Here is a 27652-nt window from a genome sequence, read left to right as displayed (position 1 = left end):
GACCTGCACCAGTTCACATTCTGAGAGCTCTGGCTTCCCCTTGGATTCACCCCCCATTTTTACTGTTACAAGCCTATCCCTAACCTACCCCACTGCAACCAGCAGTCTGATTTTTTTTTTGCTTCAGATGATTCAGCCAATTTATTGTTTTTAATGGCTAATTTTTCAATTTGGGAGGAGGACTTCTACTTGCATTATGCTAGTTTTTTTTTTAAAGAACAAATGGTCAGTTTCCTTTTAGAGAGTGAAAGACTGTTTGGTTGCCTAGCAACAACAAATCACTATTCATAATGGGGGCAGGGACTGCATCCATTTATATCTTTCCCTCAATTTCCGGCACCTCCGTAGCCAGGTGGACAGGAGCAGCAGTGTGTAGCACACGCTTCTTGATTAGACCGGGGTTCGAGCCTGTGACCACCAAATACGGAGGATGCGAATAGGTCAGGGAATGACCGCCACATATCCCTGGAACAATATGGCCTTAGTTGCTAATGCTCCTAAAAACACCAAATAACAAACCCTCAATTTCCAGCCCTGATTTCAAACTCTGAATATCCATTATTTTTTCTTACTTATATACTCCATTATTTTATATCCACTTATACCTTACATCTTTATAACCTTGAACTTGGCATATCATGGCTCAACTTGCTCATGCATCACAAAAATTAAACTCTAAACTTTATATTCATATTTATATCTTTTTACCTCAAAGGGGTCTGGATACGAATATACATTTTATATGTTATTTACATTATATATTATATTATTATACAATTATTATATATTATATTATTATACATTATTATATACATTATATAATTTTAATTAAATGGTAAAAAATGCAGTTGATTTTGTATACATGACCATAAGCTATTTAAATTATACAGTAATTTTTTTGAATTTCCTATGATGCAGTCCTAAAAAGTTAAGCATTCTTTAAAACTGCAATTTTTAGGAAACTTTTAATGATTTTTTTTCAGTTTTCTATTGAAATATTTCATTTTTAGGGTCAGTTCAATTTCTAATTCCATAGCATTGAGTGAAATCTTCATAATCAGGAGTGCAGTACATTCATCTTACTGTAATGTGATATACATTCTGAAAAAATAGCATGTAGTAGAAATGTATGCCATAGCAAGCTTTTTCATATTATTATTACTACTACTACTACTTTTATCAATACTTATTATTGGTAAATATAGGTTATTAAATAATAATTTATTGAAATAAAACATACACGAACAGAACAATATTGTTTTGTTTTTAATGGCTAATTTTTCCATTTGGAAGGAGGACTTCTCCTTGTATTATGTTGGTTTTTTTTAAAAATGAATGGTCAGTTGCCTTTTGAAGAGGGAAACAATGTTTGGTTGCCTAGCATGCTTTTCCTCCATCCCTCTTCTAAAATAAATCTGTAATCACTCATCAAGATTGTATACAGTTTTCTTTTAGAAAACAAAATGCACAAGGTATAATTCCTTATGGATTTTGGTAATTAACTATATAATATCTATGTAGATACACCATAGTTAACCCATAAATTTGAACTACGTAAGTAGTGTAAAAGGCATCGTTTTAATTGTATCTCATATTGTGGCTGTCTTCACGAGATAGCCGGTATTGCACTACTTCAAACAAATAACGCTTCTCTACCAGATAAATACAATTAAAACAATGCCTTTTACACTACTACAAATTTATGGGTTAACTATGGTGTATCTACACCGATATTATACAGTTTTGTTTTGAACATGCAGCTTCTTTCAATGTCTGAATCCATGCCAAAAATCACTTTCACCAACACTTTAAAACCTCCATTTTTATTTATATATTTAATGCTTTCCATGTTGAGGAAATGCTGCCCTTTTTTTTGTACTCATCGTTTATAATTAGGGTAGTATTTTAATCTCAGAGATTGATTGGTCTCTGAGGCTTGTCACAGACATTCTCTCAGATATGATCAGCCCCAGCTGGTCATATCTGAGAGAATGTCTGTGACAAGTCTGTAAAATGCTGGAACTGATATTCAGGTTGACTGAATTTTGGTAAATCCAGTTATTCTGTGACAACCAAATCCTCTGCTTGCACTTTCACAATGGTGGGACTGTTAGTAACCATTGGTATACCTTCCTCCCATGTGCAAGTTCTAAAAAATTGCACCTAATATATCAGAAGCGACCACTCAGGTGTGAACCAATGTAGCAAGGGGTCAAGGTGTAGTGTCCACACCGTACATAAGAATGCTGCCCCCTCTCTCCATGTTACCAGGCAATATTAGTTGGTAGATGATTCTCATCAACCAGTGCATACCACCACTTTGCTTGTTGGAGGCATGTCGACCGGGCACTAGCCGGGTGGGTAAAGTGCCTGCCTGGCAACCCAAAGGTCGCTGGTTCGATTCCCGCCTCGGGCTTGGTTCAAAGTACTGCAAAAAAAAAAAACTTTGGGAGGTGCATTATGGCCACAGAAGCCTAGGCGCCAACAACTACCAAAAAAAAAAAAAAATATTGGAAGCATGAAACCCAATTGCATTCCTGTCTAGATGGTCCTGAACTATTTATTTAACCAGTGACTCCATTATTTTTCTTGGAACAGATGTTAAGCTAACAGCTCTGTAATTATTTATGTCACCTTTTTGATCCCTCTTTGCAAATTGGGGATACATTTGCACATCTTCAGACCGTAGGGACCTCCTCTGACTCCAAGGATGCTCTCATAATTATGGCTAAGGGTTTGCTTACCTCCTTTACTGCCTCCCTTAATATAATTGAATAGATGTCATCCATCCAAGGTACTTTTTTATGTTTAACTTAATTTCTCTTCCAATTTCTTTCAGTTTCACAAAATCATTTAACTCTTTGTTAAGAGTTTCATAAACTAAAATAATCCCCTTCCCTAAAAAATCTCTTGTGTGAATGCAGATGCAAAATATCTATTCAGTTTGTCACCAACCTGAGCATGGTCATCAATAGTTAAGCCATTGACATCAAGTGTCCCAATGTGATTCAACCCCTTCCTTTTATTGTTAATATATGCATAGAAGTCTTTGTTGCTGTTCTTTTATTCTTTTCCAGGAAAAAAAATACTCCACGAGAAGGGTTCCAAGTTGGATGAATAGTGAAGTTGCCGCATTACTTGAGCAGAAAAAGGTGGCATGGAAAAGTTACAGAGCAATAAAAAGTACTGAAGCCTATAACAGCTACAAGGTGATGTGTAATAGAGCCACAGAAAAGGTTCGACAGGCAAAGGCAGTTTATGAGAAATCACTAGCAAACAGAGCAAAGAGGGGGGATAAAGAATTCTTCACATATATAAATGCCAAGAAGAGCAGGACAAACCAGATCGGACCTTTACGTAAGGGAAAGGGGATAGTAATAAATACACCAGCTGCCATTGCAGATGAACTCAACAGTTATTTTGCATCGATATTTACAAATGAAAAGCCTTTTGTGGCAATGGGAAATTGTGGGAGCGAAGTTAAAAAATATGTAATTAATGATATTGAAATTTCGCAAGATTATTTAATGAAAAAACTTTCGAGCCTACAGACCAGTAAGGCTCCTGGAGTTGATGGAATATACCCTATAATCTTAAGAGAGGCGGCAAGCGAGTGCATTGAACCATTGAGGCTAATTATGCGAGCATCACTAGACTCTGGGGAGATTCCCTTGGATTGGAAAAGTGCAAATGTATCTCCCATACATAAGGGTGGCTCTAAAAGTGAAGTGGGAAATTATCGACCTGTCAGTCTGACTTCAGTAGTAGGGAAAATCATGGAGGCAATGATCAAGGGTGGAATTCAGGATCATTTGGATCGAATTGAAATTCTCAAGGATACTCAGCATGGTTTTGTAAAGGGAAAATCATGTTTAACAAATCTGGTTCGCTATTTCGAAAGGGTCACTCGCGAGCTGGATTTAGGGAATAATTTCGACATTGTTTATTTAGATTTCAGCAAAGCTTTTGACTCAGTCCCACATGAGCGGTTGCTTTATAAGCTGGAACAGGTTGGAATCACTGGGAAAATCCTTAGATGGATAGAAGGATGGCTTCGGGGCAGGAGGCAGAGGGTTGTGATAAATGGCTATTCCTCAGATTGGGTTGATGTAAGAAGTGGGGTTCCCCAAGGATCAGTATTAGGGCCACTGTTGTTTTTAATTTTCATAAACGACATTGATGAAGGGATAGAGGGCGTGATGTCTAAATTTGCAGATGACGTTAAAATTGGTAGAGTAGTTAATGATCACTGTCAAGCTGAGCTTCTTCAGAGAGACCTAGATAGACTTCAGGAATGGTCAGAAAAATGGCAGCTGTGCTTTAATCCAACAAAGTGTAAGGTATTACACCTGGGAAACAGTAATTCCAAAATAACGTATTCACTTGGTGGAGTTCAACTAAACCCAGTACTGGAGGAAAGGGACTTGGGTGTTACGATACGGTCAGACATGAAATTCTCTGAGCATTGTAAACAGGGTGCAAGGAAGGCCCATGGTGTCCTATCGATGATCTATCGAACTTTTGCAAGTAGAGATAGGGACGTGATAATCCCATTATATAAGGCTTATGTTAGACCACACTTGGAATACTGTGTTCAAGTATGGAGACCGCACCTAAAGAAAGACATCGAGCTTCTTGAAAGGGTGCAACGAAGGGTAACTCGCCTGGTGAGATCGGCAAAAGGGCGTCCTTATGAAGAAAGACTTCGAATATGTGGGTTGCAGAGTTTGGAAACTAGACACCTTAGAGGAGATTTGATTGAGGTGTTTAAGGCTCTGAGAGGCATCAGTAAAATGAATGAGGACGAAATTTTCAAGATTATAAATGATGCTAGAACTAGGGGACATAAATTCAAGTTACGGGGGGAAATGTTTAGATTGGACTGCAGGAAGTTTTATTTTAGCCAGCGAGTTATAAATTACTGGAATAAGTTGCCTTCATGGGTGGTAGAGGCCGACAGTTTGGGGAAATTCAAAGGTCATCTGGATAGTACTTTCGGGTAGGGAAGCGCATAGGATGATAGGATTAATTTCCTTTTTATTTATTTTTTATTTTATTATTATTTTTTGTTATTAATTATTATTATTTAGTTATTTATTTATTTTTTGTTTTTATCATTGTTTTGTTCGGATTTTTTTTTTTTTTTTTTGGCTGGTGCAGCATAAGCCATAGGCTTTCTTGCACCATGTGGCCGTTACTAATACTAATACTAATACTAATACTATTTCTCGTAATCTGGTTTGCTTGCCTGACTGCCTTTGTGACTCAATTACAGACTAGCATTATGATAAAAATAATGCGATTAAATCAATAAAAATTTTTATTTTGAGTTTTATGCAGAATAACAACGGTCCCCTCGAAATAACTTCTCTCTGCAGCTACACACCTCCAATGGCATTTCCAGTCATTAAAGCAAGACTGGTAGTCTTCATCTATCAGCTCCTTTATATTGTCTTTATAGCCTTTTGAATTGTCTCTATTGACTCATAATGATTTTATTTTAGTTTCATTTTCAGTTTTGTTAACAAAATGTAATTACATGGAGTGAGCTCCAGTGAATACAGTGGTTGTGAGCACTGGAATACTCTGCTGTGCCAGAAATTCTGTAATGGAGAAGGAAGAATGCGACGGTTCATTGTTGTGATATAGGATCCAATTTTGATTGATCTCTTGTTGCACACGTAAGATTCTTTTCTGTAACTGCTCAAAAATTTCTCTGTAGTAATTTTCGTTCATTGTTTGGCCCTGTGGCAAAAATTCTTTGTAAATGATCCCTCGATAATCAAAAAACGTAATAATTTTCACTTTTGATTTGGTCATACAAAATTTCTTCAGATGTGGAGATGTTTTCATGTGCCACTCCTCATTTTGGCATTTAGTTTCTGGATCATACTAGAAAAAGCAGCTTTTGCCACCGTAACGACTCATTTCAACATGTCTGGATCTTTTCTAACCTTTCTAGCAAATCAAGCTGCATTTTCGTGTGCTTTTGTTTTTGTCCATACTCAACCTGCAGAATCATTTTTGCACACACTTTTCACATGGCCAAATCCCCAGTTAAAATTTTGTGAACAGTGTCTCAATTTAAATTTAATTTGTTGGCTGTCATTCTGATTGTTAACCTTTGATCTCGAAGAATTAACTCTCTTGCTTTTTGGACATTGTTTTCAGTTCTGATGGTTGCTGGATGTCTGGCATGTGTCTCATTTTCCACTGTTTCACATCCCTCCTAAAACATCTTGTGCCACTGGAACATTTGAGATCATGACATCGCATCCTCTCCATGTGCCATTTTCAGTTTTTCGTACACATCAGTTACACTTTAAGTTTCACACAAAACTTGATCACATAACCAAATATGGAGGATGTGGAAAGGTCAGGGAATGACTACCGCATATTCCCGGAGCAATATGGCCTTAGTTGCTAATGCTCCTAAAAAACAAATAACAATAACAAATAAATGATCACATATCATTGTTCAATACAGTCAGTCCTCATGTAGCACGATAGTTGTGTTCCTAGAAACCCTCGTGCAATGCAAAATCATTCAATATGAACAACAGGCCCTATGGGAAAAATGGGGTTAGGTGCTGACCACCCAAGATTGAACACATATTTGTAATGAAAACATTACCAAACACAATAAATAATCCTATTTTATTATGATTATTTATTGTGTTTGGTAATGTTTATAGCAATAGCAATATTTTATTACGTAATAGTGGTAATAATTATAAATAATTATAAATAATTGTAATAAAATACTTACATATTTTATTGCGACTGTTACGTAATAAAATATTGCTACTGCTTTTGCTTCTATCGTAAGCAAATTTGTTTTTTGTTTGATTTTCTATCCAAACCGATGACAGCCGTTCCATCTCTTCCAATCTTAATCTAATGGATTTAATTACACTTTGAGTTGTTCCTGCTATGAAAGTTGTTTTTATTTTCTCTGCATTCTTTCTAATTCTTTGCTTTGCCTCATTTAGGCCTGTAGCACATGCAATATCACATGGTCTTTCATTTCGCTCAAAGCACTTCACAATTTCATATTTTTTCTCTGTTGACAGAGGTGGACTGGCCATAAGCCTTACCGGGGAAACTCCGCTGGGCCGGAGACCGGTGTGATTTTGGCCATAAACGCTAGTATGAGGCCACTACAAATTTTCCCGGGTAAGAAATTTTGATCCAGTCCGCCTCTGTTTATTGATATTGCTTTTCTTTTTCTATCTGAATCTGTAGTGTCTTCACCAGGACGCTTCCTTTTCACACCTTTTAAGTATTTTACCCATTTTTAGGAAATAAAGCACAATTACAAAATGAGGAGGTACGCTTGATACACATAAACAAAGCTGCGTGCGTGTGGCAACTGAATAAACAACACCGTAAAGGCAGAGATACACTATTAACACCTCACATTTTACTAAAGTACATTTCTAAGGGTTACCTGCCATAAAACAATAAAAACAATTTCCAGTTGCGTTCCTGCTAGCGGAATCTGTTATAAACTGGTAGTAAACTCGATCTAATTGCATTTGTGATAATACCGATAGCTGGAATTGTGTGGGTTTTTATGTTATTATGGTGAAATGTGTTTCTCCTTCACTGATATAAAAAACATAAATACATTTTCAGAATCTTCTCTTCATTCCTATCATGTTGTGTTCAGTTGGGGTGATTTCGCATTCGACTGCCATTTCTTGTAAACACAAAGGCGAATCGTGCATAAGTGAATTCGGTTCTTGTTATATACGATATCGTTCCCCTATTTATAAATCGTGTATGATCGAATTCGTATAGTGTAAACACGTGTTATACGAGGACTGACTGTATTTCTCTGTTCCATAACTGTAATACAGTTAACAAACATGTGATTACTATAACTATAAACACTGGCATCAGACATACTACCTCTAATGAGTTGAAATACACACAGTGAGGTTAATGGAAGGACCATGCTACATGTTGCACATCGCTTGTTACAAAATTTAACTTATTATTTCTAACAGGCCTCGTATATCTGCCATAGGCTTTTGTATAACCTGATAATTTATATGCATCCCATGCATTTTTCTTCTCTGCCACAAGTCTCATCAGTTCATCCAACATTCATTTTGGTCTAAGCCTCAAACATTATTTCTTAGTTGATATGAAAAACCTGGTAGCTTCTATGATTATTTCCCTGAATGCTTCCCATTTAAAATTTAATGTTGGTAATGTCTTTAATTGCTCCTACTGCATAGAAGTTAAAAACAGTCCGAGACCACTAGTCAATCTCATGAAAGTAAAAGGCTTTCTCTTTATCATTGACAGTAAATAAGTCTAAGTAAGTTCCACATCAGTACACTGTTATCACACACTGTTATCACTGCTGCCTGTGGATCTTTTACCTGCAGGTTCTTAATGCATGAGGAATTGCTGCTAGTTCTCTTGCCTTTTCTATCTTCAGTGTTTCAGCGAAAATTAGTAATGAGATAATCAAATGATTTTCATCATCAGTTGATTGATAATCATTTATTTCAGTAATCAATGATTGAAAATCAATGCACTGATTGATTATATGTAAATTAGTTGATTACAAAGCCTACAACAACAATCTACAGTAATCGATTATGCCATTCTCTTAATTATATGCAATTTGTTGATTATGAAACAGTGATTTAGTATAGGGCTGTTAGCACTCAGCCAGCAGAACTATTTAGTCCTATCTCTTTCCCCCCCCCAACACAGTGATCACTGAATTGTGATCACTCTATCCATAATGGCCTATGCCACATAACTTCTTCTTCTTCTTTATCTTTGCCTTTTTCCCACGTTTATATGGGGTCAGCATTTCCGTCCTTAATTCTTTTCCTCTATTCCTCCCTATCCTGGGCGTCCTCTCTCCTCCATTCTCTCTCTTTTAAATCCTCTGCCACCTTGTCCTTCCATCTCAGCTTAGGTCTCCCCTCTTCCTCTTCCCTATCACCTCCAACTTTTCACACCTCTTCCCCACATACTCTTCACTTCTTCGTTCCACATGTCCGAGCCACCTTAACCTAGATTCCTGCATTTTTTTACTCAGAGGCCTCACCTTAACCCTACCTCTGATGTAGTCATTTCTTATCCTGTCCTTCCTCATCACACCACACATCCATCTTAGCATCCTCATCTCCGCCACTTCCATCTTCTTCTCCTGGGCCCTTGTAATCGCCCATGTCTCAGCATCCTACATCAATGTGGGTGTAACCACAGTTTTATACACTCTTCCCTTCATTCTACAATTTACTTTCTTATTACACAGCACCCCATTCATCTCTCTCCAGTTCAACCATCTACATTGCACTCTATGCTGTATTTCTGCACTCAATCCTCCATCCCTCTCAACGTTCGATCCCAGATACTTAAATTTTGAAACTGATGGTAGCTTTTCCTCCTGCAGTTTTATAGAACTCTCATCTTCTCCATTCAATACCATATATTCTGTCTTTTCTACTTATCCTCATGCCTCTCTTCCAACGCTTTCCTCCATTCCTCCAATTTCTTCTCTACCTTTCCTTGGGATGATTCACACAGTACGATATCATCAGCGAACAGCATACTCTATGGTGCTCTTCTCGCAGTATAAAAAGCTGAACAGCTTTATACTCTAGAGCAGTAGTAATTTGCATCTGGTCATGCAAGCCAAAGTGAGTAGCAGTTGTGAGACATAGTAAAATATCATGGAGTTTCAAAAGGATATGATTGTGGGTGCTTGTGTGTCGGGTGCTTTCATATCAGAAATGGCATCTCTTGATGGTTGCTCATAGCCCACTGTGGTTAAGATGTACAAATAATAATGTTGAATGAGTCAAACTACCTTCTGACAGAACTGCAAAGGAATTATGCAAAAGTGGATGTTTGTGGTAAGTGAAGGGTGCAGAGCATTGTATGGGCTCAATGGCTGTGACAGTTGACACTGCAATACAAATGGGGAATAATATCCCAAATGACACTGAACTGTGATCATTCCAGGCATGTGCACACTCAGACATATAAGGTTCCACAGCAGGTGACCCAAGAGACACCTCTTCTCACTGCTGATTGTCATCAGTGGCAAATGCTGTGATGTTCAACATGCACCGATTGGACACTGGGGGACTAGAAATGAGTGTGTGCTAATTAGATGAGTCCAAATATCTGGCACAACACACACATTGACTGTATGGTGCAAGTATTCATGTATGGTGCAAGCAACACGAATCCATGGCCCCATCAAGCATGGTGTTCACCAAAGGAGGTGGCAATGGTTACTTAATATGGGGCATGTTTTGCTGGCAAGAACTAGGAACTGGCAAGAATTGTTGGTCTATGCACAACTCTAATGTGTATAGATCAACATTTTATTGGTGAGGTCTACTGGCAGCTATTAGGAGACCATATGTTGCATTTTTTTCCCAGACAGAAATGGATCTTCCAAGATGATAATGCACAGTATCATTGGGCCTGCACTGTGCACAAGTGGTTCAAAGAACATAGCAAAGATATCACACATCTTGATTGGCCTCTAAATTTGTCTGACCTCAATCTGATTGAACAACTGTGGGATGATTTGGAACAGAAAGTGAGGTATATAGACACACAAACATCATCTGTTCTGATATTGTGGAAAGCTTTGCAGGCAGCATGGCTTTAGATCCCTACTGATGATCTAGTGAAGTCAATGCCAAGGTGAATAGCAGCTATTATTCATGCGAATGTTGGCCCAACACAATATTAGGTAAGTGGTTACAATTCATGATCACTGTGTGTATACTTCATGCGTGCGTGCGCACACACACACACACACACACACACACACACACAGAGAGAGAGAGAGAGAGAGAGAGAGAGAGAGAGAGAGAGAGAGAGAGAGAGATCAAAAATGTTGAACTAGATATTTTTGCTTCAACTGTTAATTTCAGAAACTCAGTCGGAAAATTACTTTTCACTAAATTGAACAAGGTGGTAATCTACTAGGAGTATATATTGTATTAAATATCAAATATCAGCAGTTATTTAAATTAAAGTTTTTCATTTTACATACTAAATGGAAAGTTGTTCTGTTGTATTATATTTGTTTTATTGTGTGGATTCAGCCAAACAGAATGCAAGATCCTAACATAGGGTCCTATATTTTTTCCATTTGACAGACTTAAAAAAAAAAAAAATTTCTTTAATATGCTTCTTTTTTTTTGTCTTTTTAATCTATTCTCTCTCATGATTATTTTTGAATAATACAGATTTATAGGTATTTCCCTTGTTGTACAGATTTCTTAACAGTTATGGAGCAGGTTTTGAAGGTTTTGTGACAGATGACTCATTGTTAGTGGTGGTTTCAAGGACAAAAAAAGAATTCCATGCAGCAGTTGTTCTGAACAGCCACTTGGATGATGGAAATTGGGTAACTCAGAATAATCATTCTCAGAAGATGATAATAATTGTAATTATTTAAAACAGAGGACATGTAGTATTCCATAGTAAGTGATATAGTAATTAAAAGAAAGACACCATGAACAATATATAAATGTTATGTTTGTTTATTGTAGTGGTTCCCAAACTTTTTTCTCTGGGCTGCACTTTTGGAATGAAAATTTGCTCATGCCACACCAAATTTTTTTATTGCGCCACACCATATATTTAACACTGCACTAATGAATATTTAAAACCTTCTCTTCTTCTTCTTCTTCTTCTTCTTCGGTCCTTAGCTGGCAGCTGGGGGAGGCGGTTGGCCACGCAACCAGTATGCTGCTGTAGGTGCCGCAGGGTTTCGGACTTGCTCTGTGATGTTCTTCCATACCTTACGATCCATGGCGTCAGTTCTGGCCTGGTTAAGGTCGAGACGTCGGCTCTTCAAGTCATTTTCCACTTGCTTGGCCCACGTTTTCCTAGGCGCGGTCCGTTGGATGCTCCATTGGGTGGGTCGTTGTCTCCAAAGGAGTGTGGATGGTATTCTGTTCGTGCCCATTCTACATACGTGGCCAAACCATCTAAGCCTTCGCTTCTGGATTTGGTCGGCAATGGTTGGTTGCTGTTGGCATCTGGCGCGGATGGTATCATTAGTGATGCGATCGCGAAGAGAGATGCCCAAGATCTGCCGCAGGCATCGCATTTGGAATACCTCAAGTTTGTTCAAATCTAACTTGAGACAAATCCATGTTTCCGATCCGTAAAGAAGAATGGGCAGGATCAAAGTCCGGAAGAGTCAGATTTTAGTCTTTGTGGAAATGTTGGTCCTCTTCCACAGACACCATTTGAGCGAGGCGAATGCAGTGGCCGCCTGTCCAATTCTGCTATGGATTTCCATGGTGGATGCGACTTTCTTCTCCTGGACCAGCAACCCAAGGTATTTAAAGTCCTGCACTTGCTCGATCTGGACGCCTTCGAGATAGATGGTGGCTTGCGACCCATCTGTTGTCAGGGCCTTTGTCTTACCAGCATTGATCTTCAAACCGTATGGCCGGGCAATGCGGGCAATGTCGTAGAGGATGTCCGTGGCTTCAGCGTCGTTACCGGCAAGGATAGCACTATCATCAGCAAACATCAGGTCAGTCACATAGTGATCCTTGTCATATTGTATGCCCTGTCTGTTTCTGAATGCTTGCCTCATAATGGCGTCGACCACGATGTTGAAAAGCAACGGGGAGGCTACATCCCCTTGGCGGACTCCAGTTTGGATGGTAAATTCCTCAGATAAATCGTTCTGGATGCGCACCTGGCTGGTTAAACCGTTGTATGCAGTTTGGAGGAGTGTGATGACTTTTCGAGGTACATGTTCAACCTCTGGTAGTTTCCATAAGGCAGGCCGGTGGACACAGTCGAAAGCAGACTTAAAGTCAATGAAAACAATGACAGTTCGCTGTCCACACCGGATCCTCTCCTCCATCAGCTGACGAATGGCAAAGATTTGATCACAGCATCCTCGCCCGGGTCTAAATCCTGCCTGTTCTTCTCGACTGGTTTGCTCGCGATGTTTTTGCAGTCTTGACTGGATGATCTTCATAAAGACCTTTCCGATGATGGAAAGGAGGCTGATGCCACGGTAGTTCTTGCAGTCCCGGTTATCACCTTTCTTGTGGATCGGTACGATAATGGGTTTCCTCCATGTTAGCGGAATTTGTTCGGTGCACCAGATGGTTTTGAGGAGCGAGTGTAGTCGGCGAAGCAGTACATCTCCCCTGGCTTTGATCACTTCTGTGGTGACTTGGTCCACTCCTGGTGCCCTGCCATTCTTCAGGGATTGTATGGCTGCTTTCACTTCTTCTACTGTAGGCTCAACATCGACCATGGAGACCTCAAAGGGGTCGATCGAGAGTGCTGTTGCTGGCGGTCCCTGAGGTGGGTCGTGATTATACAAAGCTTTGAAGAATTCACTCCACCGTTGCAGGCGTTCAGATGGTGATCGCACGAAGGTCCCATCAGCATTCTTGATGTTGTCACTAGTCAGTTTGGTCTTTCCACTCAGACATCTGAGGGTGCGGTAGAGAGTGCGGTACTCGTTCTTGGATGCCGCCACTTCAAGATCGTCTGCCACTTGGTTCCAGTATGCTTCTCTTTCTGCTGTCATTCTTTGTCGGACTTCTCGGTTTAGCTGCCGGTACCATTCAAAGTCGACCAACTTTGCCTGTTTCCGTTTGTCCATGAGGTCGAGGCACTCGTCTGATATCCATGGTTGCGTTCGATGTCGGGCAGGTGGACATAGGGGCTTGGCACATTCCAGGATGGCATCAGAGATCTGCTCTTCTTCTTCATTTATATCCTCGGGCACGGCCAGCATCTCGAAGCGGTTGGATAGGGCAATCTGATATGCCTGTTTGTTGGCAGCATTCATTAGCTGCCTCCAGTCCAGCTTGGCTGACCGAGATGATCTTTTTGCATGCCGTAATTTGAGCTGCACCTTAGCCCGGATGAGGTAGTGATCAGATCCGCAATCAGGACCCCTCATGGCACGAACGTCCATGAGTGATGAGCGAAATTTGGCATTGATCAAAATGTAGTCCAGGATTGCTGAGTCCTTGCCAGATGGATTTCGCCATGTAAGTTGATGTTTTTGAGGGTGCTGGAAATGGCTGTTTCCAATGATCAGGTTGTTAGATGTGGCAAAGGACAACAAACGTAGTCCGTTGTCATTGATCTTCCCATGGCCAAACTTGCCCATTGTTGTTTCCCAACCAGATCTGTCCATGCCAATGTGGGCATTAAAGTCCTCTGCGAGGATGATCACTTCTGTCTGCGGAATTGAATCCAGCGTATGTTGGAGCTGGTTGTAAAAGTCATTCTTGGTCGGGTCCAGGCTAGTCTCAGTTGGCGCATAGGCGGAGATAATATGGGTCTCGATGGTGCCCTTGACAGTAAGGACTGCCAGGCGGTCCAATATTGGTTGGAAAGCGATCACACTACTGGTGGCCTGAACATCGACCATAAAGCCCACTCCTGCTTCTCGTTTCTCACCACCAGAGTAGAATAGCATAACCGCTTCGTTAGGTGCTGGTGGTTGGATGATCATCGTTCCAGACCCGGTGAGCCTTAATTCGGATAATGCCGCAATTGATATCTTGCACCTAAGTAGTTCTTGGGCAATGATTTCCTTTTGTCCAACGTGGTGCCCCGTTCGAACATTCCATTCGCCAATGTTAATTGTCCTTTTCGGCATAGTAAGCTTATTGCTATGGCCAGTGATCTACTTCACACCAGCACCCTGGGTCCCCAGTACTGGCGCATCGGCTACCCCGGATGCGGTAACATTGTTATAAGAGCTTGTTCTGTGGCCAGTGGTCCACTTCACACCAGTACCCTGGGTCCCCAGTGCTGGCGCATCGGCTACCCCGGATGCGGTAACATTGTTGTAAGAGCTTGTTCCGAATTTCATGCGGTTTCTTGCCTAGTTTCCCCGGTTTCCCGGTTCTGGTCATTTCGGCAGGATGACCACCCTCCTCCTTTCGCAGCCGGGCTTGGGACCGTCCATGGCGGAGCTAATAAATAAATCACTAATTTTCACCTTAATTTAATCACTTTTACACAGCATTAATTATAGTACTTGATGCTACATTAATTATAAGAAAACTGACTGAAAGTGCTTGCCACTCTCCTTATATGTAATTTTAATATATTCATGAATGCATAGAAATTTCTAGAAAAAGTCAGTAAATTCTGTTTTTAAAAAGGTTAAACATATTTTAAATAGTATATTTATAATTTACATTATTGTTAGCTATTTTTTATTATTATTAAATTCTATTTGATATAAAATTAATTATATTACTGAATAATATCTGGAAACTTCTGGAAATTTTTGCAGGTTTCTATACATATATTAATATGGATATTATCGCGTTACAAACTTAGATCTTTTATATTATATATTAACCGAATCAATTTGATGTGAGTGTGAGGTGAAGAAATGTCCTATAAAAAGGTATGATAAGCTATCTTATATTTAAACTATACATATATTTACCATATTATATCACATGTAGCAAAATAAATAAGAAAATTACCTTCATATTTATTTTTGGCATATTCATTTTCTGAAAATGTCTCTAAATCCTTGATTATCTTTGAATCTTCCTGGCACACCTGCCATCCTCTCTTGCTTTACCATTTGGGAACCACTGGTTTATTGGAATGATTAACAGGTAACAAAAGATAAAAGATAAGGTAGCAAATATTAGCCAGAGTATAACCATCAGAATGCTGGTACTTAAAAACCAGGTGAAGTTTCGGTACTCATCTGCACAAAGTAGCGGGAGTTCTGTGGCTCAGGGAGAACTAAAATATGCAATTCTCCAATGAGTCACAGCCTAAAAAAATGTGGACCTTGTGAAATGTTTGCGGAACTTTCTGGAACAGGATATGATCTAGCCAAAGAGGATGTCTTTGTGTTCCGATGGGTGTCTATGAGAATTTCAATAGTAGGGCAGATGCCCTCAAAGGAATTAAAATGGGGAGCCCATCAAGCTCTCAGCTACTCAACACAAGGCCCGACCTCACTCTTGTGCATCAGGCAACACAGCGGCAATCTTCAGGGAATAATGTGCTGGTCCCACAGGAGTTAGTTATTGTCAGTGACTCTGTTGCCAGGGAGATGGAAATTATATTGTGCAAAAAGGATAGGTGGAATAGGATATGTGTGCCAGGGGCAAAAGTTGATGATGTTGTAGAGCAGATATCATCTTTTAAGGGCACAAAGGGTGATATTGTTGTATACACATGTACTAATGACATTAAGAGTAGAAGATCTCTGGACTTACTTAACAAGTACAGGTCAATGTTGAAAAAAAGCCGTGAATTAGGGTTGAATTTGAAAGTGTCTGCAAGTCTGCCCAGACATGATAGGAGCGAGTTTGTGATGAGAGCCCTGTCAAACAATTCGGCTCTGGAGAGACTGTGCAAGGCTCATGGGGTAGAATTTTTCTCAGTGTGTCTGTGCTTACTAACAGGAAAGATTGTTTCTACAAGGATGGGATACACTTAAATAGAAAGTGTGCAAGAATATTTTCTGATGCTATCGAGGCGGTGTCAGGTAGGTCTGAAAACTGCTAGCTTGGAGGGATTCACAGACTAATAGATTAACAGTATCTGCAGGCAAAGGTGAAAGTGATTCTTGCACTGCTTCTATGGAATGTGCAGCAGCATGGAAAGCCGGGTGCTTGGGTTTTCAAGGACTGCTGGGAGTCATCGTGGAACAAGTAAATACATAGGTTGTGTTAGGGTAACTAAGATTAGGAATAGGTGCATGTATACTTGCATGTACACCAATGCTAGGAGCATAGTAAATAAATTTGATGAATTTGAAGTGCTGGTGAAGACATCAAAGGCATATATTGTTGGAATATTAGAGACATGGTGTTACACAGATATAAGAAAATCATAATTGTAGTTTGGTGAGTACAATATGTACAGAAAGGATAGACAGGATAGAAAGAGAGTAGGGGTCATGCTCTTAGTAAAGAAACACAAAATCTAAGGAAGTGCATCCAGTTGACATGGATAGACAGTGCAGCGTTCAGTCAGTTTGTGTGACATATGCACTGGAAAAGTAAAATTGAGAGTAGGAGTTTGTTATGGGCCTAATGACTCTGATGAGCTCAATGGACAACTGTACAGAGAAATAGAGTGGGACAGTAAATCAGGTTGTCTTATAAAGGGATTTTAACTTCCCAGATATAGCTTGTAACTTGTGGGTTGGTAACTCGTATACTAGCAAGACATTTGTGAATTTATTAGATGATTGTTTTCTGCAGCAACATTTTCAGCCAGAGGGAGTAATACTCTTGATCTGATTATCAGCAATGATTATTCATGCATTAAGAATCTGCAGATAAAGGAACCACTAGGTTTCAGTGATCATAGTGTACTGATGTAGGATTTACTTAAAGATGTAGCTACCATCAGGAGTAAAGGGAAGGATTTTTGCTTTCATAAATGTGACTACAGTGGTCTCAGACAGATTTTAAATTCTATATACAGTGGGATCAACTGATGATGTTACTAACAGAAAATTCTAAATGGAATGCATTAACACTTTGACTGCCAAGCTAGTTTAAGAAAAAAATTCCCCTGGGGCCAAAAAATATTTAGTAAATAATTTGATTAGTAATTCTAAAATGAATATTGTAATGTCAGTGTTATGTTGTTTTTTTGCTTAAAATATCAAAAAAAATGTCTTTTTTTTTTCTGTATCATGTATATGTGGCCGATGTGGCCCAGTAGCTTACTTAATTTCTTGAGAAGCCATGTCGGCCACATACATATGATGCTATTACAGAACACATACGAAGGTCGTATGTGATTAATTTATTGCAGCACGTGCAATAAACTAATCGCAATAAAATAAACTCACAAATGTCGCAATAAGTTTGTCAGTATTGTTAAAGATTTTTGTAAAGATTGTCAAAACAAGTTTGTTAGTGCACTGTATTATCTATTATATTGTGTTGTGTGTTTATCCACAAGCTTGTACAAATGTGTTGTAAAAAAAAAAAAAAAAAAATCTAAACGAAAATTACTAAAAGAATCGGAACTGAGAAAAATTGCTGAAAATCTTAGTAGTAGTTCTGAAGATGAAAAAGAAGATTTCGACTCTGATGATTTAGTAAAAGATCCTGACTGGGATATTTCTTCAAATGAAGAAGGAGATACTGAAATACCAGAAAATATTAAAGAAGTGGTTCAAGACTGGATGACAGAAGAAAACACTGATGAGCAATTTGAAAAGAATCTGAGATTGAAACGACTGAAACAAATGAAGTTATTGAACGGACTGAATACGAAGGACGCCAAATAAGATTTGATTTCACAGGTAAATTGAGACTGCAAATAGACATAGAGTCAGTCCTCGTATAACACGTGTTTACACTACACGAATTCGATCATACATGATTTATAAATAGGGGAACGATATCTTATATAACACGAACCGAATTCGCTTATGCACGATTCGCCTTTGTGTTTACAAAAAATGGCAGTTGAACACGGAATCACCCCAATCGAACGCAACACGATAGGAATGAAGAGAAGATTCTGAAAATGTATTTATGTTTTTTATATCAGTGAAGGAGAAACACATTTCACCATAATAACGTAAAAACCAACACAATTCCAGCTATCGGTATAATCGCAAATGCAATTAGATCGAGTTTACTACCAGTTTATAACAGATTCCACTAGCAGAAACGCAACTGGAAATTGTTTTTATTGTTTTATGGTAGTAACCCCTAGAAATGTGCTTTAGTAAAATGTGAGGTGTTAATAGTGTATCTCTGCCTTTACGGTGTTGTTTATTCAGTTGCTACACACGCGCAGCTTTGTTTATGTGTATCAAGCGTGCCTCCTCGTTTTGTAATTGTGCTTTGTTCCCTAAAAATGAGTAAAATACTTAAAAGTTGTGAAAAGGAAGCGTCCTGGTGAAGATACTGCAGATTCAGAGAGAAAAAGAAAAGCAATATCGATAAACAGAGGTGGACTGGGTCAAAAATTCTTACCCGGGAAAATTTATAGTGTCCTCATACTATGGTTTATGGCCAAAATCACACCGGACTCCAGCCCACCGGGGTTTCCCCTGGTAAGGCTTATGGCCAGTCCGCCTCTGTCGATAGAGAAAAAATATGAAATTGTGAAACGCTTTGAGCGAAATGAAAGACCATGTGATATTGCACGTGCTACAAACCTAAATGAGGCAACGCCAAGAATTAGAAAGAATGCAGGAACAACTCAAAGTGTAATTAAAATCCATTAGATTAAGACACAAAGAATTGGAAGAGATGGAATGCCTGTCATTTGTTTGGATAGAAAAATCAAACAAAAAACAAGTTTGCTTATTATAGAAGTAAAAGCATTAGCAATATTTTATTACGACTTGTGTTTGGTAATGTTTTGGTTACAAATGTGTGTTCAATCTTGGGTGATCGGCACCTAACCCCATTTTTCCCATAGGGCCTGTTGTTTATATTGCACGATTTTGCATTGCACGAGGGTTTCTAGGAACGCAACTATCGTGCTATAAACGAGGACTGACTGTATCAAGAAATATTACTCATCTTCAGGCATTTTCATTATTTTTTGATGAGGTTATAAATCTTATTGTAACAGAAACAAACAGATATGCCAAACAGAAAATTCAGAGTACCCGAGCTTTGCAGTAGAATCGTCTAAAAAAGTGGGTTCCAGCAACTGCTGATGAGATAAGAAAGTTTTTTGGGCTTCTTATGTGGATGGGACTAGTAAGATTGAGCAGTATTGCATCTTACTGGTCAACCAAACCTATCTATAAAAATAACTTAGTAACAAAAATTGTCTCTCACAACAGATTTGAATTGTTGTTATGCCTCATTCACTTTTCATGCAATGAAACTGCCATTCCAGGAGACAGACTCAGTAAGGTTCAACACCTGATAGATGTTTTGCAGCTCAAATATCAGAAAATATTTTTCCCCGGCCAAGATTACTTTATTGACAAAATTCTTATTCCTCGATGGGCGGGCTGATAGGGTTTGAGCCTGTGACCACCAAATACAGAGGATGCGGGAAGGTCAGGGAATGACCACAGCATATCCCCGAAGCAATATGGCCTTAGTTGCTAATGCTCCTAAAAACCAAACAACAACAACAGTGGGCTGATATTCCAACAATATATACCAAATAAAGCTCACAGATGGAATCAAGCTGTTCAAGTTATGTTCCGCTGAAGGATATACCTGGTCGAGTAATATTTATTCAGGTAAATCTAAAAATTATAGAAAATCTGTAGGTTTAGCTGCAAAAGTCTGCAAAGAATTATTGCAAGGACTTCTAAATGAAGGTAACACCTTGTACGTAGACAATTTTTATACGAGCTACCATCTGGCATTGTCATTTCTTCATCAAAAAACTCGTGTTGTTGGTATGTTACGAGCTAGTAAAAAATTTATGCCAAAAGAAGTCATGTACTCGAAGCTAAATAAAGGGGAGGTAATCGCCAAGGAAGGAAAAAATGGAATTATTGTTCTAAAGTGGCAAGATGCTCATGATGTGAGACTACTGACAACAAAGCATGCCCCAGAAATGGTTGATGGACCCTCCATCAGTAAAGGAAGACGAAATGAAGCCAAACAAAAACCACTTCCTATTCTATCATATAATAAAATAAATGCAGACATTGCTCTATCGGACCAAATGTATGCCACAATGCTAAGAAAGGAGATAAAGTGGTACTGCAAATTAGCAATAGAATATATACTTGGTATATCACTAGTCAATGCACACGTGGTGTACAAGAGTGTCACATGAAAAAATATAAAGATAAGAAGCTTTCGGGAAGAGATAGTTACTGATTTACTAAATATAGAACAGAAAGAGAAACATAAGCCAAAATGTGGCAATATTCCATAAGGCAAAATGTGGCAAACAACAATGTTAGAAGAATGTGCGTTTTTTGTTATGCAAAATTGAGAGGCTGAAGGAAGATTAGTTGCTAGCAGAAAGGTGAAAAGAGTTTCTATGCATTGCCCAGACAGTATTCATCAGCTTTTCATGTGATTAGAGTGTTTGGACAACACCATAAATGTACATAATTTCGTAATTGTAAAAATTGTATAATAAACAATTTTTAAATGATCAGCAGTTACTCGCTTATTTTTTCTCGTAGAGGCATGCAAATTTCATCACATGTATCACCGGAGGATATGCTTTTCAAAAATAATGTAAATTTCCAACAATCATCAGCGCTATACAGCCATGCAGCTCCCACTGAAACAGAGGGTTTTGGCAATATATGTCCAACACGATGCCTGAAAAATGTAATACCGTTGGACATATACTGCAGATGCAGCAGTCAACGTATTAAAGGGAATTAATCTTGGAAGCCACTAGGCTTTTCATACCAACTAAGAAATACTGTTCAAGGTTTAGGCCTAAATGAATGTCAGATGAACTATTGAGACTTGTAGCAGAGAAGAAACATGCATGGGATGCATATAAATTAGCAGGAGACACAGATACCTATGGTAGATATAAGATAGTCTGTAATCAAGTGACAAAGAAGATTAGGCAAGCAAAGGCAGATTATGAGAAATCTTTGGCAAGGGATGCAAAGAAAAACAGTAAAGACTTCTTTACTGTTTTTCTATTGTTCGATTGTTGATCAGCTGCTGAGGTAGCTGACAAACAGAATGAGTATTTTGCATCTATATTCATACATCAGGAGTTTTTAAGGGAGGAGAATGCCAGAAGTTTATCAAACTATAATGGAACTAAAGGATTTTGTAATAACTAAGAGCAAAGTGGAGGAGAAATTGTTGAAGTTAAATATAGGAAAGGCAATTGGGATGGATGGGAATCTATGCAGTTATATTAAAGGAGGCAGCAAAGGAAGTAAGCAGCCCCTTCACCATGATTATGAAGGCATCCTTGGACTTGGCAGGTCCCGATGGACTGGAGATGTGCAAATGTATCTCTAATTAGGGGGGGGGGGATCGAAAGGTGACACAATTAATTACAGACTTCTTATGTTGTGTGGAAAATAATGGAGTCACTGGTTAAAGAAGCATTGCAGGATCATCTACACAAGACTGCAGTTATAGTTCAGACATAGCATGGGTTTGTTAAGGGGAAGTCCTGTCTGACCAATTTGATTGGATACTACGATATGGTCACAAACGAACTGGATGTAAAAAATAATTTTGATATCATATACCGTACTTGGATTTCAGGAAAGTTTTTGATATTTTTGCACACGTAACACTACTATACAAGTTGTAGCAATATAGCATTAAAGGCAAGTTGCTGCTATTGATGGGACACTGCTCTTTGTGACTAATGTTATTAGTGGTGTCCACCAGGGGTCCGTCTTTGGCCCATTGTTGTGTTCTCTATTTATCAATGCTATTGATGAAGGTATATCAGCCTTAATGTCCAAATTTGCATTTGCAGACAGTACGAAGGTTGGTAGCGTTGTTAATGACAATAAGGATGGTACGCTACTGCAAAGGTCTAGAAAAGTTAAGCAGAGAGGTGGCAACTGAAGTTTAACATTGACAAATACAAAGTGCTGTATATGGGTAGCAGTAACTCTAGAGTAACATACAAATTGTGTGGTACTACACTCAGGGTAGTGGAGAATGAAAAAGACATGGGGTAATTGTGCAGTCAGATATGAAGTTTTCTGTGCACTGCAAACAGATGGCAGTCGGCAGGAGTAGCTTATGGGCTCCTGTCAATGATATATAGGAATTTTGCTAGTAGGGATAAGGAGGTGATTATTGCCTTGTATAGGGCAATGGTCAGGCCACACCCTGTACTGCATACACAAGGGATAAGGAGGTGATTATTGCCTTGTATAGGGCAATGGTCAAGCCACACCCTGTAATGCATGCAGGTCTGGGGACCTCATTTTAGGACAGATATAGAGCTGCTCGAATGAGTACAGAGAAGGGCATCGAGATTAGCGAGTGGAACAAAGGGTTGCTGTTACCAAGAGAGGCTTAAGTTCTGAAAATTGCAGAGTCTGGACTAGACACCTGCGGGGTGATCTGATTGAGGTGTATAAAGGCCTTGAACGGTTTAAGCAAGCCAAATGCTGATGCGATTCTTCCTCTTGCTTAGATTCTGCACCTCAGGTGGCATAAATTCAAATTGAGGAAAGGCAGTTGTAGAATAGATGTGTGGAAATTTGCCTTTAGCCAGTGCATGGTTGATGGGTGGAACAAATTTCCATATGTTGTTGTGGAAGTTGACAGGTTAAATAAATTCAGTGCTAAACTTTTAGAGTGAATGGATGGGTGAAATGGAACAGTTTTTGTTTTAGGCCTAAAGGTGGTGGGTGGGGAGGATAAAGAAACAAATTTGATAGCAAGTGTTTAAAGAAGTCAGAAAGAAAAATGCTAAATTATGAAGATAAGTAACAATATAAATTACAAATTAAAAATTGAATTGGTAATAATAAACAAAAATCAATACCTTAAATTAAAACAAAATTGCAAGCATAGTGAAATAAAACATAAAATGAAGACTAAGGTAAGGTATTGCAGAACACTAGATGGAAATGGGTAGAGGGTGGCATCTATATCCTTTGGACAAAAACTGCCTTCTGCAAATAGTGAGATTTGTTTTAAAAACTAAGGAACCAAAAAGTTCACTCCAGTCAAAAGAAGTAAAGTAGAGAGATTTGGGGGGAATTTGTAAAGTTCCTTGAATTTATTCGACCCATCCAGTTCCACAACAACACACAGATGCCTGTTTCAACAATCAACCATCTGCTGGCTGAAGGCAAACTTCTGTACAAGTACAGGGCAGAGTGAAAGGCAAACTTCCATCCAAGTACAGGGTAATGTTGAGAAAAAGTTGAGTTAGGACTGAATTTGAAAGTGCCTGTAATTCTGTCCAGACACAATAGGAGGAAGTACATATTGAGAACCTTGTCAATCATTTCGGCCCTTTAGAGAATGTGCAAGGCTCTTGGGGGGTAGAATTTTTCTTGATGTGATCTGTGCTTGTTAACAGGAGGGACTATTTTTAAAGGTATGGTGGGCAGGAATATTTGCTGATGTTATTGTGGCAGTGAGAGGTAGGTCTGAAAACTGCTAGTTTGGAGGAGGGGGATGCACAGACTAATAGATTAACAAGAGCAGCAGGCAGAGGTGAAGGTGATTATTGCTTTTATTGGAAAATGCAGCTGCCTGGAAAGCAAGAAGGAGGGCATTTTAGGCTCTGCTATGAGTCATCAGGAAACCAATGAATACATGGGCTGTGTAAGGGTATCTAAGAATAAGGACATGTGCATGTACACTAATGCTAGGAGCATTGTAAATAACTTTGATGTATTTGAAGTACTGCTTGAGCCATCAAATGCAGACATTGTAGGGTAGCAGGAGACATTGTGTCACTCAGATATAAGTGATGCTGTATTTGAATACGTGGAGTACAATGCATACAGGAAGGATAGACAAGACAGGACAGGAGGGTTGGAGGGCTTATACTCTTAGAAGAATATTAAATCTAAGGCAGTGAATCCAGTCAACATGGGTGACCAGTGCAATGTTGAGTCAGTTTGATGTGATATAAACACGTGGGAAAACAAAATTGAAATTAGAAGTGTTTTATAGGCCTAATGACTGTGATGAGTATACCAAACATCTATACAGAGAAATAGAGTGGGCAAGTAAATCAGAATGTCTTATAATGGGGGATTTTAGCTTTCCAAATGTTGACCAGAATTTGTGGGTTTGTCACTCACCCACTAGTGTTTATAGATTTCTTGGATGACTGTTTTCTACAGCACCATATTCGAGAGACAACTAGAGTAATACTCTTGATCTGATTATCAGCAGTGATTTTTCATGCATTAAGAATCTGCAAATAAAGGAACCACTGGATGGCAGCAATCACTAATGTGGAATTTAATTAAAGACATGACTACCATCAAGGGAAAGGCTTTTCCTTTCATGAGGGTAACTACAGTTCTCTTGGACAGTTTTTAAATTCTATGCTGTGGGACCAACTGATGATGTTACAAATGGCAAATTCTAAATGAGAAGCATTCAGGGAAGTAATCAAAGAAATTACTAGCTTTTCATACCATTCTAGAAAAGTGCATGGAATGCATATAAATTATCAGGTGATAAAGAAGCCTATGATAGATATAAATTAGTCTGTAATAAAGGCGGTTGGGCAAGCTAAGGCAGATTACGAGAAGTCTCTGGCAAAGAATGTCAAGAAAAGCAGCAAAAACCTCTGTGCTTATATTAACAGTAGAAGGAAGGGGTTGAATCACATTGGGCTGCTTGTTGTCAATGTGGTAACTGGTAGTGACCCTGTTCAAGTTGCTGACAAATTGAATGGATACTTTGCATCTACATTTACATATGAGGGGATGTCAGAAGTTTATCCAAATCTAAGTGGGAGCTAAAAGACTGTGATAATTGAAAGGAAAGTGGAAGAGAAATCATTTAAGTTGAACATAAAAAAGGCACTTGTGGATGGTATCTATCCAATCATATTAAGGGTGGCAGCAAAGGAGTTCAGAAAACCCTTAGCCATAATTATGAGAACATCCTTGGATTCAGGGAAGGCCAATATGGACTGGAGATGTGCAAATGTATCTCCAATTCATAAAGATGAATCAAAAGCTGATATGAGTAACTGCAGACCTGTCAGCTTAACATCTGTTCCAGGGAAAATAATGGAGTCACTGGTTATAAAAGTAATGCAGGACCATCTTGACAGGAATGCAATTATACTGCAATCACAGCATGGATTAGTTAAGGGGCACACTTGTCTAACCAATCTGATGTTAAATGGAAACAGGCCTATGGTCTCAGCATTCATATCAAATATGTAAAGGATACGTGGAATAGGACCAGGGTATGTCTGCCAGGGGCAAAGGTTGATGACGTTGTAGAGTGGATATCATCTTTTAAGGACACAAAAGGTGATATTGTTGTACACGTTGGCACTAAAGATATTAAGAGTAGGAGACCGGTGGAATTACTTAACAAGTACAGGTCACTGTTGAGAAAAAGCCATGAATTAGGGTTGAATTGGAGTGTCTGCAATTCTGCTCAGACACGATAGAAGGGAGTATATATGATGAGAGCCTTGTCGATCAATTCGGCCCTGGAAAGATTGTGCAAGGTTCAAGGGGGTAGAATGTTTTTCAGCCTGAGAGACTGCTTCTACAGGGATGGGATACTCTTAAATAGAAAGGGTGCAAGAATATTTGCTGATGCTATCGAGGCTGTGTTAGGTCGGTTGGAAAACTGCTAGCTTGGGGGGAATACAAGGACTAATAGATTAACAGTAGCCACTGGCAGAGGAGAAAGTGATTCTTGCACTGCTTCTATTGGAATGAGCAGCAGCCTGGAAAACAAGATGCAGAGTACTTCAGAGTACTCCCAGCAGAGTACTGCTGGGAGTCATTGCGGTACAAGTAAATACATGGGTTGTGTTAGGGTAGCTAAGAATAGGAACAGGTGCATGTATACATGTGTGTACACCAATGCTAGAAGTTTGGTAAATAAATTTGATGAATTTGAGGTATTGCTCAAGACATCAAAGGCAGTTATTGTTGGGATATCAGAGACATGGTGTCACACAAATATAAGGAATGCAGAACTGGAATTTGGGGAGTACAATGTGTACAGAAAGGATAGACAGGATAGGAAGGGAGGAGGGGTTATGCTATTAGTTAAGAAACACATAAAATCCAAGGAAGTGAAGCCAGTCGACATCACCGGACAGTGCAGTGTTGAGTCAACTTGGTGTGACATAAGCATTGGGAGATCAAAATTGAGAGTAGGAGTGTGCTATAGGCCTAATGACTCTGATGAGTATAATAAGAAACTGTACAGAGAAATAGAGTGGGCCAGTAAATCAGAGAGTCTTATAATGGGGGATTTTAATTTCCTAGATATTGACTGGAATTTGTGGGTTGGTCACTCACACACTAGCAAGGCTTTTGTGGATTTATTGAATGATTGGTTTCTACATCAGCATGTTTGGGAGGCAACTAGAGGGAGTAATACTCTTGATCTGATTGTCAGTAGTGATTCTTCATGTATTAAGAATCTGCAGATAAAGGAACCAGTAGGTGGCAGAGATCACAATATGCTGAAGTGGGATTTACTCAAAGAGGTAACTACCATCAGGGGTAAAGAGAAGGGTTTTTGCTTTAGTAAAGGCGACTATGATGGTCTGAAACAGTATTTAAATTCTATACAGTGGGACCAACTGATGATGTTGCCAACAGCAAATTCAAAATGGGAGGCATTCAAAGAATTTATCTTGGAAACTACTAGGCTTTACCTACCAACTAAGAAATATTGTTCAAGGTTTAGGCCTAAATGGATGTCAGATGAACTAATGAGACATATGGCAGAGAAGAAAAATGCATGGGATACATATAAATTAATGGGTGACATGGAAGCCTATGATAGATATAAGCTGGTCTGTAACCAAGTCACAAAGGAGATTAGGCAGGCAAAGGCAGATTATACGGAGCATTATGGCCTTAGTTGCTAATGCTCCTAAAAACAAATAACAAACAAACAACAAGCAGATTATGAGAAATCTTTGGTAAAGGATGCAAAGAAAAACAGAAAAGAGTTCTTTAGCTATGTAAACGCTAGAAGCAAAGGGATGAATCAAATTGATCCACTGGATATTGATGGTTCAACTGTTG

The 27652-nt window shown here is 38.9% G+C and overlaps 1 protein-coding gene across 2 annotated transcripts in view; it reads left to right on the top strand.

Moving 5' to 3' along the window:
- LOC150075774 (neurobeachin-like protein 1) overlaps nucleotides 1–27652 on the top strand; it is a 693585-nt gene that overhangs the window by 190760 nt on the left and 475173 nt on the right. Inside the window, exon 17 of one of the 2 annotated variants that reach the window (XM_090387670.1) lies at nucleotides 11272–11404. In XM_090387670.1, coding sequence (XP_090243796.1) covers nucleotides 11272–11404 — 133 coding nt within the window. Of the gene's footprint in view, nucleotides 1–11271; nucleotides 11444–27652 lie in introns of both variants that reach the window. The other variant, XM_090387669.1, reaches the window with a different exon arrangement.

The sequence above is a fragment of the Mastigoproctus giganteus genome, chromosome 13 (genome assembly GCF_048544385.1).
Source record: "Mastigoproctus giganteus isolate SK-2022 chromosome 13, ASM4854438v1, whole genome shotgun sequence".
Taxonomy (NCBI): domain Eukaryota; kingdom Metazoa; phylum Arthropoda; class Arachnida; order Uropygi; family Thelyphonidae; genus Mastigoproctus; species Mastigoproctus giganteus.
This window is presented reverse-complemented; position numbering and strand designations above follow the sequence as displayed.